Raw genomic sequence first — 17,448 nt, forward strand, 5'->3', positions numbered from 1 at the left:
TACCAATATCAAGAAAACTTCTCACAGATGCTGCTATTTCAAGGGCAAATGGAGATGATGTCTTTCTACCATGTGTGCTATAAGTTGAAATTCAAATTAACTTGCGCAGAAAACTATTTTTTAAAAAAACAGCTATGACCAGGAAGTGATGTTTGTACAAAACAAACTATATGTAAAACTAACAGTACCTCCATATAGGCCAGTTACAATGACTAATTAACCTATTAACCAGTCCTGAAGTCATTGTAAATTGTCCTGTGATTAGACTGGGGTTAAAAAGGTGGCTCATTGGATCAGAGGGGCCTGTTCCATGCTGTATCTCTAAATAAGATTATACTTAGTTTTCCCAAATGATCAGATATTTCCTCTTCAATTATTGACTGCAGCATCTTTGCCAACAATAGATATTAACCAAACTGGCCTATATTTCCCTGCCTTTTGACTTCTGATGAGGGAATCAATCCCATTGGCTGTTGCCAGTGTTCTATGACGGTCCTCCCTTGGTTACAAACACCTGACTTGTGGCAGTCTGATGGGGTTGAATTTGTCAGGTGCTGAAGGGTGGGGACAGAGCATTTTGTGTACCTTTGCTCCTTTCCCTACACACAGGAGGGAGCAGAATCTCTCCCTCATTCACTGAGAGTCAGAGTTTGGCTGGCGGCTGTTCTTTCTGTGCCTGATGTCTCTTCCATAACAGCTGACTCTGTGATTTTTTCCCACATACGCTGTTTATTTATCACTTGTGAGCAATTTGGGTTACAAATGATTCTTAGAATGGAACCCAGTAATAGCCTAGAAACTGCACTGGAAAATAGGATACCACAAGAAAGGGGAACAATTTGCTGAATTGAGCAAGTTTTAGAAAAAAATGTCAACCAATGTTTTCAGACACTTAAAACTTTTGAATGCAAGGCATGAGTTCATGGCAATTTATTTACCTTTATCCAAAATTTTGCCAAATCTTTGTTTTGTTATTAATTTGTCAAGCATATTTTCTAAAAGTCCCACACCTACCTTATCTGCTTTCTCATTGTTTTGATACTACAAGCAAGTTTTCTCTTAAAACGATTTTCTCATGAACTTTTGAGTCTTTTGCTGCTAGATCCTAAAATCATTGTGATCTTCTCACCTGCCACCAACTTTTTCCACTTTTCATGCCCAAGTTTTTGATTTAATATCATCCTCAATCTCCTTCATAAACCACAATTGTGCCCCTTTCTCATGGAATCCTGCCTTCTGGAAAGAATATATCCCAGCTGAGTGTAACCTATATACTATTTGAACAGTTGTCAAGTTGTGATACAGATGTGTCCCTTAACTAACTTTCTCAATCCACTTTAGATGACTCCACCTTTATACCATTTTAATTAAATTGAAGGCAATGATTTTGGTTATCTGATGTTCACCCTCACTACATCCTGACTTGTATCGTGGTCTCACTATCATTTAGGGTAGGGGTTCCCAACCTGGAGTCCACGAACCCCTCATTTAATGGTAGGGGTCCATGACATTAAAAACTGTTGGGAACCCTGGTCCAGGGGATTCTTAGCCACAAGGTGTCAGAATAGTCCTTTCTATTTACTCATGACAAAATCTAAAATGGCTCACTTCCAGGTAGATTTTTTAAATGTACGTTTTTAGGAACAAAAAAAATTCTTGAGCCACTTTTAAATTCTTCTACAATACCTTTGCAACTTTGTGATTCAGTGAACAGTTGCAGTTTCTTCCAACATAGATATTTCCCCGTTTATGGCCTAGTGCCTACTTGTGTCTCCTTTCCCTTGTTCATAATTTTAATCCAAACTAATTCCACATTATTATCCACTTACATCATTGTTCTGATAGCTTCCTTGATTAACAGTGCTACTCTCTTTTTGGCTTATTGTTTTAGAACATCATATAACCTGGAATATTGAGTACCCAATCCTGTCGTTCTGGAACCACCTTCAGATTAGTGCTATCTACTCGTCTATCTCATTGCAAATACCTTTAAATAAAGAGCATTAATGATATTTTTTACATGTTTTGCTAATTCTGGATTTTCTCTGTTCTGAGTACTTTAGTTCACATTTTCTTCAGCATATCACACTTGCCAATTTTCCCCTCACTATTCTATGTCATCACTCGCTCATTTCCTTTTGATTTATTAAATAATTCTGCCTAGTCAATCATGGAAAGAAACAAAAGAAGGAAACCAGACAATCGCGTGAATGGGGTTGATTCTAGTCAACAGAACAACACCTCGCTCGGTAGGGGTAGTCACGTGCTGCAGGTGACACCAGACTGTCGTCCAGAGACTTTAAACAATAGGGAAAGGCTTAGGGTAGCAATATGGAACATCTGTACACTTTACCAGAAAGGAAAGTTGGACAACACATTAAATGAAATGAAAAGGTTGGAAGTTCATATCTTAGGCCTTTCAGAAATTAGATGGACTGACAGTGGCAAATTCACTAAGAATAGTTCTCTGATAATGTATTCTGGAGGTCAACAGCATATGTATGGAGTTGGAATTATTTTAAACAAACAAATATCAAAATGTCTTATGGGAAATTGGGCCGCCTTCCACACAATGTTTTCCCCTTACATTCCTCCTTCACCTTTCCTGCCTATCCCCTCCCTGCTTCCCCTCCCCCACCCCTTGATCTTTTCCCTTACTGGTTTTTCACCTGGCACCTACCAGCCTTCTTCCCACCCTCCCTCCCCCCCCCCCCCCCCCCCACCTTCTTCATAGGGCCCCTGCCCCCTCCCTCTTCAGTCCTGACAAAGGGTCTCGGCCCGAAATGTTGACTGCTCGTTTCCATGGATGCTGCCCGACTTGCTGAGTTCCTCCAGTGTGTTGTACATGTTTCTTTGACCACAGCATCTGCAGTGTATTTTGTGTTTAATTACCTTGGTAGTTTTATATCAGAAGATGCTAGAAGTAAAGTAGAAATAAAAAGAAGAATTGCCATTGCCAAAACCAACTTCCAAAAAAATGAAACCCATTTACCAACAGACACATTTCTATGACAACAAGGCTTAGGCTACTAAAATATTACATATGATCAATCTTGCTGTATGCTTCTGAAACATGACCTATAACACCAGAACTCCAAAGAAACTTAGAAGCAACAGAAATGTGGTTTCTTAAAAGAATGCTGAAAATATCATACAGAGATAGGGTAACTAATGAGACATCAGAAAGGGAGAAATAGAATGCCTTACATTACAAGGCCATAGGCCTGGGAAACGTGGAAGAGGAAGGCAAAGAAGAAAAGACATGGACACTGAAAGAAAATCGCAGCAAGAGGCGGAGGGAGAAGAGGTAAAAGAAGCTTGGAGAGAAGCTGTTCTTTTTTTAACTGATTGCAGCAAAGAGGCTAGACTGTGTAGGCACGTGACGTAGCGCGCCAAAGGTTTAAAAAGAAAGACTGCCATATACAGCGGCCATCGTCAGAGTGGACTGAGGCAGAGTGGGTCGGCTTTGGCTCAATCAGGCTTCGACGAGAACAGGCAGAGGCGAGGTTTGAACGGGGCACAACTGCGCAAGTGTGTGTAAGTCGGCCCATGAGGCAGTGGGAGAATTTAAATAGCGAGCAGAGGCTGAGTACAAGCTTCACTCCAGGTGAGGTAAGGCCGGGTAAGCTCCTTTAATTAATCTAATTAGATTAAGAGTTGGTAATGGAGGCAGCAGTTAGGGCAGTTGAGTGGTCCGTTTGCAGTATGTGGGAAGTCAGGGCGAGCACAGCTGTCCCTGATGACTACACCTGCGAAAGGTGCATCCAGCTGCAGCTCCTGACAAACCGTGTTAGGGGACTGGAGCTGGATGAACTTCGGATAATTCGGGAGGCAGAGACAGAAATAGACAGGAGTTTCAGGGAGATAGTCACCCTTAGGAGTCAGGAGACAGGTAGTTAGGTGACTGTCAGGAGAGGGAAGGGGAATAGACAGGAAGAGTAGAGCACCCCTGTGGCCATTCCCATCAACAATAAGTATACCGTTTTGGATACTGTTGGTGGGGACGACCTACCAGGGACAAGTTGCAGTGGTTGCGTCTCTGGCACCAAGGCTGGACCCTCAGCTCAGAAGGGAAGGAGGGAAAAGAGGAGAGCAGTAATGATAGGGGATTCGATAGTTAGGGGGACAGATAGGAGGTTCTGTGGAAGAGATCGAGAACCCCTTATGGTCTGTTGTCTCCCTGGTGCCATGGTCCGTGATATCTCGGATTGAGTTCTCAGTATTCTCAAGAGGGAGGATGAGCAGCCGGATGTTGTGGTCCATGTAGGGACCAATGATGTGGGCAGGAAGAGTGAGGAGGTCCTGAAAGGTGCCAAGTTAAAGGACAGGACCTCCAGGATAGCAATCTCAGGATTGCTACCAGTGCCACGTGCAGGTGGGTTTAGAAATAGTAAGATAGTGCAGATCAATACGTGGCTGAAGACATGGTGCAGGAGGGAGGGCTTCAGATTTATAAATAATTGGGCAGTTTTCCAGGGAAGGTGGGACCTGTTCCGGCGGGACGGTTTACATCTGAACTGGAGGGGGACAAATATTCTTGCAGGTAGGTTTGCTAGAGAGGCTCCAGCGGATATAAACTAGATATGAGGGGGGAGGGGAACCAGAGTGTAGAAACAGATGTATGGGAGAAGGAAGAAAAAGAAGACAGTAAAGTTCTTTGTACTGTTAGAGGTAAACAGAGAGGAAGAGGTGGAGAATTTTTAAAATGCATTTATTTAAATGCTTGGAGCATTGCAAGAAAGGTGGATGGGCTTAGAGCATGGATTGACACCTGGAAATAACATGGTTGCAGGAGGGGTGTGATTGGCAACTAAATATTCCTGGATTTCATTGCTTCAGGTGTGATGGAATCTGAGGGAGAAGAGGGGGAAGTGTTGTGTTGCTTGTTTCAGAATGCTGAGATAGATGGAAAGTGGGATTGGTACGCATGACAAACAATGCTCCATTCTGCAAGTAGGCTGTTATTGTGGAAGTTAAGCCTATTGTGGTACTCCAAAGAGGTAGTGGGGGAGAGGGTATGGAGGATGAGAGCAGATGTTCCAGAAACACACAATAATGAAATCCTTATGAAGAAAAAAAAAGTTAGAATATTCAATACCTTTCATATCAATTTAGAAAAATAGTAATGGTGAGAATGGGTGATGCCCTTGCATTAACAGTGCAGAGGGAAAGTGCTGAAGCAATGGCTTTTGTTTTCTTGTCTATTTCCAGAAAAGGAATTGCTGAGACTTTGATGGGAAGAGTGTGAGTGGTTGAAGGAGATGGATGGGTGGAAGTTTGCAACAAAATGAATGAAGATTTACAAAGTTAGGCAAGAGCATTAATGGCATTGATGCAGCTGTATAAACTCCTGGGGAGCCGATGGAGTGGGACTCAAATGGAACATTCCAGATATGTTATGGCAAAGATGGCAAATACAGATTGCAGGAAGGTTTTGGAGTTTATTCACATCTTTATACAGTATTGGCCATGCTTGTCTGTATTAATCACACTTCCTTCAAATCCTGAATTTTTGGAATATGCAATTAATTTCTTGTATGGATAAAACTTTTGCTGTCTATGAAATCACCGGGTTGCACTGGTTTTAAAAAATCAAGTGTTTTAATTTTCCCGAACTCATTATTCTTAATGTAAATATTGGAACTTCTCTAGCAGCTGAATAACAAACTGTAAAGGAGAGCTATAGTTGTTACAATATGTCAAAAAGCACAATTTATTTTAGAAAAACAATTGCCCTTGAAAATACTTAAGAATTGTATGCTATGTTTGGAACTCTTTTTTAAAACTCTGATTTCCCACATTTACAGGATTACCCTTATTTTCTGAAGTGAACAAGTTGGGGTATGATTAAGTACTGACAGGCTACAAATTGTGATTTTTCTTTCAATGCAAATGATGAGTTCTAGTACTTTGAAGGGTTACTGTAGCTCAACTCATATTTTATAAGATATAGGAGAGGAATTAGGCCATTTTACCATAGTCAAAAGTTGCATACATTTCAATAGCAGTTTTTAGAACAATTGGACAAGACCTCATGTTAAATTCCTGATTCTGAGGTACTGACATCAACTTAAGCTGATTAACTGAGCAGTGATTAGAGATTAAATCAGATACGTTTTGTATTCTATTCAACTGGACCACAGTAGACAATTAAGTTCTTACCTGAGACCAGAGATGGTAACTGTTAAAGAAATAGGATTTTTAGCTAATGTTTGCATTTAGCCACTAATACACTTAGATACAACTTTTGTAGGTCTAACTGGTTAAAGCTAAAACCATAATGAAGATGGTACTGCAGAACTAGAATTTAACATGTGTCCTACTCTAGTTTCTAAGGTCTCCTATATAAAAGTATATGTCTTAACTGAGAGGGGCAGAAGTTGTGCTCAGCTGTGATTTCTCTTCACAGTGCCAGTAAAGGGAACACAATAAAAGTTTCCCAAACTGATTCCCTGGATGATGAAACTTGTCTGTGCCTTTGGATCATTCAAGCTTGTATTGCCTAGAGCTCAAAGGATTGAGAAGACTCTAACAGGGATAGACTGACTCAATGTGGAAAGGTTTTCTCTTTCTTTGGAGGCGATCCAAAACAAGGCGTTACAGTCCCAGGATACAGGATTAAGACTTCATGGACTGGGAAGAGAAGAAACTTGTTCACTCCAATTTTCTGCCACACTTAGATAGATTTCTAGTTACACCGAACATCAAGTGGGATGGGGAATGAGCAGGAATATAGAATTGAGATAGAAGATCAGCCATGCGTATTTGAATGGTAGAACAACCTTGATGGGCTGAATCCTATTTAATGTGTATTAATGTTGCAGAATTTAAATAGGTAGCAATGGTAATTGGCTATTTATTGCGCATATTAAGCCACAGAAAAATTTTGACTTGGTGTGAGAGGGCATCTTAAGTTATAAGAATGAGTAGAAACAATTTGTTTTGAATTGAGTCAATCACATTTTCCAGTTTTATTCTGCCTCGTGCTGGTTTGATGTGAGAATAGATAAAATCAACTTGACCCTTTCCACTGTTTTTCATAGTGCTCATTACACTTTGGTACTTATGAGGTGAGCTGACCCAATTGATAATCGGGAAACTGTAAAAACCATTTTGAGAGCATGATCTGAGGTCAGCAGCGTGACCTGGGGACAGATTGTGGTGCCTGAGGCCTTGTCATCACTTGTGATCTGTATTACTTTATGAAATGATCGTGGTGGTGAGGCCAGAAGATGTTGGAATTATGTGATTCGGGCTTGGGAGAAGGTCAGGTGGAGTCCAGCTGGATCTATCTTAATTGCAAAATACCCTTTGACATTACATTTGAAGTGTAGTTACTATAGTAACAAAGTGAATATGCTGCAAGTAATGATTATAATATGCCATAAACTGTAACAGGGTAAATAAAGAATTAACCTTTAATTCTGCTGATTCAACAAAAATTATTAACATGGCTCATTTAGAGCTTGTGTGTTAACAATGAAATGGGCAGAATACAAGTATTTTCCATTGATATAATTACCAAAGTGACAGGTAGTGGGGGAGGGGGGATTTGCAGAACAGACTATTTCTGGGAATCTTGGTAAAAGATAGAGTATTGAGGTGTCTATTCAAATCAACAAACTTTGAATTTTAAAAAAAATTATGGATGGTGCATTATTTTAGATACATAAAACATTTGATTTTGAAGGTTGTAAATATGAAGATAGCGGATCAACTATTTGCAGTATATTTATGTTCAACTCTAGTTTTTGTTCTGCAGTTGACTTTGTAAGTTTGAATAGATAGATAGATACTTTATTCATCCCCATGGGGAAATTCAACTTTTTTTCCAATGTCCCATACACTTGTTGTAGCAAAACTAATTACATACAATACTTAACTCAGTAAAAAATATGATATGCATCTAAATCACTATCTCAAAAAGCATTAATAATAGCTTTTAAAAAGTTCTTAAGTCCTGGCGGTTGAATTGTAAAGCCTAATGGCATTGGGGAGTATTGACCTCTTCATCCTGTCTGAGGAGCATTGCATCGATAGTAACCTGTCGCTGAAACTGCTTCTCTGTCTCTGGATGGTGCTATGTAGAGGATGTTCAGAGTTTTCCATAATTGACCGTAGCCTACTCAGCGCCCTTCGCTCAGCTACCGATGTTAAACTCTCCAGTACTTTGCCCACGACAGAGCCCGCCTTCCTTACCAGCTTATTAAGACGTGAGGCGTCCCTCTTCTTAATGCTTCCTCCCCAACACGCCACTACAAAGAAGAGGGCGCTCTCCACAGCTGACCTATAGAACATCTTCAGCATCTCACTACAGACATTGAATGACGCCAACCTTCTAAGGAAGTACAGTCGACTCTGTGCCTTCCTGCACAAGGCATCCGTGTTGGCAGTCCAGTCTAGCTTCTCGTCTAACTGTACTCCCAGATATTTGTAGGTCTTAACCTGCTCCACACATTCTCCATTAATGATCACTGGCTCCATATGAGGCCTAGATCTCCTAAAGTCCACCACCATCTCCTTGGTCTTGGTGATATTGAGACACAGGTAGTTTGAGTTGCACCATATCACAAAGTCCTGTATCAGTTTCCTATACTCCTCCTCCTGTCCATTCCTGACACACCCCACTATGGCCGTGTCATCAGCGAACTTCTGCACATGGCAGGACTCCGAGTTATATTGGAAGTCTGATGTGTACAGGGTGAACAGGACCGGAGAGAGTACGGTTCCCTGCGGCGCTCCTGTGCTGCTGACCACCGTGTCAGACCTACAGTCTCCCAACCGCACATACTGAGGTCTATCTGTCAAGTAGTCCACTATCCAATCCACCATGTGAGAGTCTGCTCCCATCTCAGTTAGTTTGTGCCTTAAGATCTTGGGCTGGATGGTGTTAAAGGCACTAGAGAAGTCAAGGAATGTAATCCTCACAGCACAACTGACCCCCTCTAGGTGAGAGAGTGATTTGTGCAGCAAATACGTGATAGCATCCTCCACTCCCACCTTCTCCTTATATGCAAACTGAAGAGGATCCTGGGCGTGCCTGGTTTGTGGCCTCAGATTCTGTATTATCAGCCGCTCCATGGTCTTCATAACGTGCGACGTCAAGGCAACAGGTCTGAAGTCATTCAACTCCTTTGGTTGTGGTTTCTTCGATACTGGGACAATACAGGATGTTTTCCACTGTCTGGGTACTCTTCTCTGCTCCAGGCTCATGTTGAAGATGCGCTGTAGTGGTCCTCCCAGCTCAGTCGCACAGGCCCTCAGTAATCGTGGGGAAACTCCATCCGGTCCAGCCGCTTTGCTGGTACAGATCTTCCTCAGTTGACCTTCCACCTGTGCAGCCGTAATCCTGGGCGTGGGCAAGGTCTCCTGTGAGTGGCTATTTTCCTGGGAGGGAAGTAAGCCTGGTGTGGATTTCTGCGGTGAGGATGAGATTGTGCTGTCGAACCTGTTGAAGAAGTTGTTCAGCTGGTTCGCTTTCTCCACATCTCCACTTATGTTCGCCCCCCGCTTTGCACCGCATCCGGTGATGATCTTCATCCCATCCCACACCTCCTTCATGCTTTTTTTCTGCAGCTTTTGTTCTAGCTTCCTCCTATACTGCTCCTTTGCCCCCCTTATCTGTACTCTGAGTTCCTTCTGAACTCTTTTAAGCTCCAACCGATCACCATCTTTAAAGGCCCTCTTCTTCTGGTTTAGGAGGCCTTTGATGTGACTAGTGATCCAGGGCTTATTATTGGGATAGCAGCGAACAGTTCTAACAGGAACAACTGCATCCACACAAAAGTTAATATAGTCCGTTGTGCATTCAGTGACCTCCTCAACGCCCCCACAGAGCCCCCCTTGCAGTACATCCCAGTTAGTAGTACCGAAGCAGTCTCTCAGGGCCTGTTCAGCTTCAGGAGTCCACTTCCTAAAAGAGCGTGTGGTAGTGGGATGCCTCATCACAATTGATTTATATCGGGGCTGTAACAAAACCAGGTTGTGATCAGCTTTCCCCAATGAAGGCAGTGGGGATGCACTATATGCCTCCTCTACGTTTGCATACAGTAGGTCAATAGTCCTATTACCCCTGGTGTAGCAATCCACGTACTGGGAGAAAGCAGGTAGTGTCTTGTCCAAAGTCACATGGTTGAAGTCCCCTGTAATTATCACCAGTGCCTCAAGGTGCTGTGTCTGAAGCCTAGCAACAGCGGAGCTGATGACGTCACACGCTACCGTTGCGTCGGCACGCGGCTGGACATACACATTCACCACAATGACGCTTGCGAATTCTCGAGGCAGGTAATATGGCCTCATACTCACGGCGATCAGCTCAATATCTCTTTCACAAACGGAGATCTTTGTACTCACATGCCCAGGGTTACACCATCTATCGTTAATGTAGACAGCGAGTCCCCCTCCTTTCTTCTTCCCACACTTTTTGGCATCTCTGTCAAATCTTACCATAGTAAAACCAGATAATTCTACATTTACATCAGGGATGTTAGCCGTCAGCCATGTTTCGGAAAAACACATTAAACTGCATTCCTTGTATTCTTTAACATTCCTTACTAATGAGGCTAGTTCATCCAATTTATTTGGCAGCGAGTTCACGTTCCCCATAATGACCGAAGGAACAGCGGGTTTATAACGCCTCTTCATCTCCGTCCACTTATCCCTGCGCAGTTTTCCAGCCCTGGAGCCGCGGAACCTCCGTTTAATTTCGTTCGGGATCTGGATCTGTTGCGCAACACTGACTTGCACCTTTCTCAGCGCAAGTAGCTGGTTTCTCGAATACAACTTTCTCTCCATCTCAATATTAAATAAATACTAAACATCACACTATGACTAAAAAAAGAAAGAAACAACCTAAAAAAGAATGATCAATTTATCAAATCTCGGGAGCAGCTGGAAAAGGCTGCCGCTCAGGTCGGCGCCAGAACAAAATGGAATTAATTTGTTTATAGCCAATTAGTATTTATATTTATTAAATAATGCAACCTCTTTTAAAGTCTCTAATTGTAAAATGATGATACAGTGGCATGTAAAAGCTTAGGCACCCCTGGTCAAAATGTCTGTTACTGTGAATAGTTAAGTGAGTAGAAGATGAATTAATCTCCAAAAGTCATAAAGTTAAAGATGAAACATCCTTTGTGATATGGTGCAACTCAAACTACCTGCGTCTCAATATCACCAAGACCAAGGAGATGGTGGTGGACTTTAGGAGATCTAGGCCTCATATGGAGCCAGTGATCATTAATGGAGAATGTGTGGAGCAGGTTAAGACCTACAAATATCTGGGAGTACAGTTAGACGAGAAGCTAGACTGGACTGCCAACACGGATGCCTTGTGCAGGAAGGCACAGAGTCGACTGTACTTCCTTAGAAGGTTGGCGTCATTCAATGTCTGTAGTGAGATGCTGAAGATGTTCTATAGGTCAGCTGTGGAGAGCGCCCTCTTCTTTGTAGTGGCGTGTTGGGGAGGAAGCATTAAGAAGAGGGACGCCTCACGTCTTAATAAGCTGGTAAGGAAGGCGGGCTCTGTCGTGGGCAAAGTACTGGAGAGTTTAACATCGGTAGCTGAGCGAGGGGCGCTGAGTAGGCTACGGTCAATTATGGAAAACTCTGAACATCCTCTACATAGCACCATCCAGAGACAGAGAAGCAGTTTCAGCGACAGGTTACTATCGATGCAATGCTCCTCAGACAGGATGAAGAGGTCAATACTCCCCAATGCCATTAGGCTTTACAATTCTACCGCCAGGACTTAAGAACTTTTTAAAAGCTATTATTAATGCTTTTTGAGATAGTGATTTAGATGCATATCATATTTTTTACTGAGTTAAGTATTGTATGTAATTAGTTTTGCTACAACAAGTGTATGGGACATTGGAAAAAAAGTTGAATTTCCCCATGGAGATGAATAAAGTACCTATCTATCTATCTATCTTTTCAACATTTTAAGCAAGGTTAGTGTATTATTTTTGTTTTGTCCAATCTTAGAATGGGGGGAAAAAGGAAAGGAGTACCATGCAAACCTTAATTAGCTTGTTAGGGCTATGGCTTGTTCACAGTCATCGTTAGGAAAGGTCAGCTGATGCAAATTTCAAAGCTTTATAAATACCCTGACTTCTCACACCTTAGCTCCACAATCAGCAGCCATGGGCTCCTCTAAGCAGCTGCCTAGCACCCTGAAAATTAAAATAAATTATGCCCACAAAGCAGGAGAAGGCTATAAGAAGATGGCAATGTGTTTTCAGGTAGCTGTTTCCTCAGTTCGTAATATAATTAAGAAATGACAGTTAACAGGAACGGTGGAGGTCAAGTTGAGGTCTGGATGACCAAGAAAACTTCCCGAGAGAACTGCTTGTAGGATTGCTAGTAAGGCAAATCAAAACCCCCATTTGACTGCAAAAGACCTTCAGGAAGATTTAGCAGACTCTAGAGTGGTGGTGCACTGTTCTACTGTGCAGTGACACCTGCACAAATATGACCATCATGGAAAAGTCATCAAAAGAAAACCTTTTCTGCATCCTCACCACAAAATTCAGCGCCAGAAGTTTGCAAAAGAACATCTAAACAAGCCTGATGCATTTTGGAAACAAGTCCTGTGGACTGATGAACTTAAAATAGAACTTCTTGGCCTCAATGAGCAAAGGTATTTTTGGAGAAAAAAGGGTGCAGAATTTCATTAAAAGAACAGTTCTCCTACTGTTACGCACGGGGGTGGATCGATCATACTTTGGGCTTGTGTTGCAGCCAGTGGCACGGGGAACATTTCACTGGTAGAGGGAAGAATGAATTCAATTAAATACCAGCAAATTCTGGAAGCACCGTCTGTTTTTTTTAAAAAAAAACTGAAGGTGTAAAGAGGATGGCTTCTACAACAGGATAATGATCCTAAACATACCTCAAAATCCACGATGGACTATCTCAAGAAGCGCAAGCTGAAGGTTTTGCCATGGCCCTCACAGTCCCCTGACCTAAACATCATCAAAAATTTGTGGATAGACCTCAAAAGAGCAGTGCATGCAAGACGGCCCAAGAATCTCACAGAACTAGAAGCCTTTTGCAAGGAAGAATGGGTGAAAATCCACCATACAAGAATTGAAAGACTCTTACTTAGCTGCAAAATGCGTTTACAAGCTGTGATTCTTGCCAAAGGGGGTGTTACTAAGTACTGACCATACAGGGTGCCCAAACTTTTGCTTCGGGCCCTTTTCCTTTTTTGTTATTTTGAAACTGTAAAAGATGGAAATAAAAAAGTAATCTTGCTTAAATATTAAAGAAATGTGTCATCTTTAACTTTATGCCTTTTGGAAATAGGTCATCTTTTACTCGCTTAGCTATTCACAGCAAGACAAATTTTGACCTGAGGTGCCCAAACTTTTGCATGCCACTGTAGAGGTAAAAATCTAATTACTCTAGTGTCATTGCTGACAAATCACATTAAAGAAGTGGGCCAGAAGCATAAGTTACTTCTGCTTTAACCACACACAGGTTGAAAAAGTTCTGATCATGTTATAATATTTCTTAGTGTGCAAAATGTTGTCACCTAACATGTTTGGTGTAACTTCTGTTTGTTGGAAAGTATTGATTAGATTTCAGTTTTATTATTGTTATAAGCAGATGATACAGTGGACAAGATTTGGCTTTGTAGTTCCTGCCCTTGCATTTGAATCCAGATCAGAACAATAATAAATTCATCTCCCATAGGTGTTACATATGAAATTGGATTACCCTTTCCCCAATCTGCAAAGTTGGTTGTCAATTAGGCTGTTGCATTTTCACTATAAGATGTCACTGGTATATTCAGTTGAAGGATAATGTCCATAGTACCGTAATGGTCAGAATGATTTGAAGTGTTGGGAACCAAGAGTTCAGTTAGATGGTTGAAAATGAATGTAGCCCATTTCTCAACATTAATTTCTTGCTGTCGTGAGCAGAACATTCAAGAGAGCAAACTAATCATCAACAATTGTTGGAATTCTAAGTTGTTATTTTCAAATTATTTATTTTGTGGCTTCCTAGAAAGAGATTTGCTAAAATTCAAAGGTCAGTCTATTGTTCAGCTTTTATTTACCAGTTTGTTCCTTATTTCTCAACAGTCAAGGAAGTTGCAGGTGCGGTCGATGAGGATGATTTTATCCGAGCATTTGAGGAAGTACCGACAGTTCAGGCGAGTTTGAATCTGCTTAACTCTTCTTTGAATCATGTACTTTTGAGGCTCAGCTAATTCTAAGTGACTCAGAGTTGCAGCGGCAAAAATCTTTTAATTTTGTTTCTTTTACTTCATTTTAAGAATCAGAAATGCAATAGGTAAATGGTATTACTCTTAAGTAACATCTTTGTTTATTATATCTGTCCTTGGCTTCATAACATTCTGTGATCTCACTCTTCCCATCTCTCAAATCTCTTTTTATCCAATAATAGTCCAAATGACTACTCTTTTCTTCCTTGGCTTTAACCTTACTACCATTGATAGTCCTGGCCTTAGTTGCCAATGGATTCAGCCCCAGAATCCTTTCTTTGAACTTGGGCATGAAGTATTTACTAATTTTTTGTTTCTGTGAGGTTAAGAGTAGCTTGCTGCTCCAGTTTTCGGTAGCTCTACTTTGAAGCTTATTGAGAAGTTTTGCTACAATAATCAGGTTATTTAATTGTTAGAATGTTATAACTTAGTTTTGTTCCTTTTGTTCCTTGCCTTTAGTGAATGAAAGTAATAAACTAAAAAAAAATTAAAAAATTTAATATCTGATGCAACTCACTAATTTGAATGTTACCTTCTACTTAGATCTTTTCCAATAGAGACCTTGAAGAATCCATCAACAAAATTAGGGAAGTTTTATCAGATGATAAACATGACTGGGAGCAGAGAGTAGCTGCTGTAAGTTTTTGTGCTTCTACATTTGATACACTTCTTAAGTGTTTTAATTTGTTGCAAATAAAAAATCTACCTGTTTATTGAAATTAGTGTTTTATATTTAAAGTGGGGTGTTCGACATTGAATAATATTATTGTCACACAAAATAAATACCACTTTCAGTGAGTGATGTTCTATAAGGACAGATAGTGGTGTACAAGACTGGTCCTAAACTTTTAGAGGGGGTAAGAATATTTTCCTTTCCTGCTATTTCTGCATGGGGTGGTGGGACTCTGAGCAGGAACAAGTAGTAGGATAAAGCAGTAGCCATCAGGAGTAAGTTTAGTAATCAGGATAGCCAGGGTCTCAGTAAAATCAGTACCCAGTTAAAGTGCATTAGTTTCAGTACACGAGGCATGATGGGCAAAGTGGACAAACTTAACATGGATTGCCACTGAGGACTGGGTCGTTAAACCATAAGGGAAGCATAGCACAGAGAAGGGCAGTACTGGCTGCCTGATATTCCAGAATACAGATGCTACAGTAATGGTAGAGATACAGGTAAATAGGGAGAGGATATTGCTTTATTTTTAAGGGAGGACGACAGCAATACTTTGAGATATTATTGGGGGATCATTGGTGAAGGCAAATGGGTAGAATTTTAAAAAAAAAGAATGGGGAGGGTCACTGCACTGTATTGTTGCTATATTATAGGAACCGTCCCCAAGTTTAAATACTGTAGTTAGTGGGAACTTGAGCAGGTTGTAGAAAATCTGTTCATAGTTGTAAGAATAGTAGTGTTGTATTAGTGGAAAATTTTAACAGAATTGTGTCTCTTGGACAATATGCCCAATTTGCCAGACTCCTCCATTACAATACTCAAGTATGGATATCTCCCTGACAGGACAGACTTGGTAGTAGTGACATTGCAATGATAAACAGCAGGAGGCAGGAACTCTCAATATTGGTTCCCAAATCCATTAAGTTTCATGGCAGTGGGTTAAAACGTGAACAAGGGAATCCTTGATTACCAGCTACCACCACCCCTTTGGCTGATGAATGAATGCTCCTTTCATGCTCCATGATGTTTAAAAAGAGCACAAAGCTTTAAGGATATGGAAAGTATTCTGGTTTGGAGTCATCAGTGTCCATCACCAAGAGAGGTTTGGTAGCAGCACCACTGACCATTTTTGGATGACGTTGATCAGTTGGTTAATGGTAGATTGAATTTAATCCTTGTAAGTGTGAGATGATGCATTTTAGCAAGACTAAGGTCGATAGGACTTGCACAATATGTGGCAAGGCCCTAGGGAATATTGGAAAATATGAGGAACTTTGGTGTACATGTCCATGGATTCCTGAAGGCACCAAAACAGGTAGATTATGTGGTGAAGAAAGCATCTGGGGTACTTTGTCCAGAGAGATGCAGTGAAGGTTCACCAGACTGAGAGATTAGATTGTATTCGCTGGAGTTTGGAAAAAGCAACAGGATGTAATTAGAACTTGCAAAGTCCTGATGGAATTAGACAGACAATGTAGAGTGGATGCTTTCCCTAGATTTGGTGTCTAAAATAAGTGATCACATTCTCGTTTACTGTGGGAGAAGTTTTAGACTAAGAGGAGGAGAAATTTGTTCATGCAGGTGAACCCATGGATTTGATTGCCACAAAGGGTTGTTGAAGCTATGTTGCTAAATATATTTATCAAGGAGGGCTCCATGGTGGCGTAGCAGTTGGGAAGAAAATATTACAGTTTGAGGTTCAATTTGGAATTTGGAGTTCGATTCTGGTGTTCTTTGTAAGCAAGTTTGTATGTTCCTTCCTGCGTGTGTGTTTCCTCTGGGTGCTCCAATTTCCTTCTACAGTCCAAAAACTCCTCATTCCTTAGCACCTGATTGGAAAGCTGAAACTGCTGGGCCTGAACGTCTCCCTTTGCAACTGGATCCTAGACTTCCTGACTGAGACACCTCAGTCAGTCTGGATCGGGAGCAGCATCTCCAACACCATCACACTGAGCACAGGGTCTCCCAGGGCTGTGTGCTCAGTCCACTGCTGTTCACTCTGCTGACCCATGACTGTGCAGCAATACACAGCTCGAATCACAGTGGTGGGTTTCATCAGCAAGAACGACGAGTCAGCATACATAGAGGAGGCGCAGTGGCTAATGGACTGGTGCAGAGCCAACAACCTGTCTCTGAATGTGAACAAAACAAAAGAGATGGTTGTTGACTTCAGGAGAGCATGGAGCAACCACTCTCCACTGAACATTGACGGCTCCTCTGTTGAGATTGTTAAGAGCACCAAATTTCTTAGTGTTCACCTGGCAGAGAATCTCACCTGGTCCCTCAGTACCAGCTCCATAGCCAAGAAAGCCCAGGAGCGTCTCTGCTTTCTGCGAAGGCTGAGAGAAGTCCCTCCCACCCCCCATCCTCACCACATTCTACAGAGGATGTATCGAGAGCATCCTGAGCAGCTGCAGCACTGCCTGGTTCGGAAATTGCACTGTCTCGGATCATAAGACCCTGCAGCAGATAGTGAGGTCAGCTGAGAAGATCATTGGGGTCTCTCTTCCCGCTATTACAGACATTTACACCACACGCTGCA

The 17,448-nt window shown here is 41.6% G+C and overlaps 1 protein-coding gene across 3 annotated transcripts in view; it reads left to right on the forward strand.

The window, feature by feature from the left end:
• The window catches only part of clasp1a (cytoplasmic linker associated protein 1a), a 313,776-nt gene that overhangs the window by 140,760 nt on the left and 155,568 nt on the right, over positions 1-17,448 (forward strand). For all 3 annotated transcript variants that reach the window (XM_073026772.1, XM_073026780.1, XM_073026787.1), the window contains exons 10-11: positions 14,091-14,161; positions 14,777-14,869. In XM_073026772.1, the coding sequence (XP_072882873.1) occupies positions 14,091-14,161; positions 14,777-14,869 (164 nt within the window). The remainder of the gene's footprint in view (positions 1-14,090; positions 14,162-14,776; positions 14,870-17,448) is intronic.

The sequence above is a fragment of the Hemitrygon akajei genome, chromosome 2 (genome assembly GCF_048418815.1).
Source record: "Hemitrygon akajei chromosome 2, sHemAka1.3, whole genome shotgun sequence".
Classification (NCBI taxonomy): domain Eukaryota; kingdom Metazoa; phylum Chordata; class Chondrichthyes; order Myliobatiformes; family Dasyatidae; genus Hemitrygon; species Hemitrygon akajei.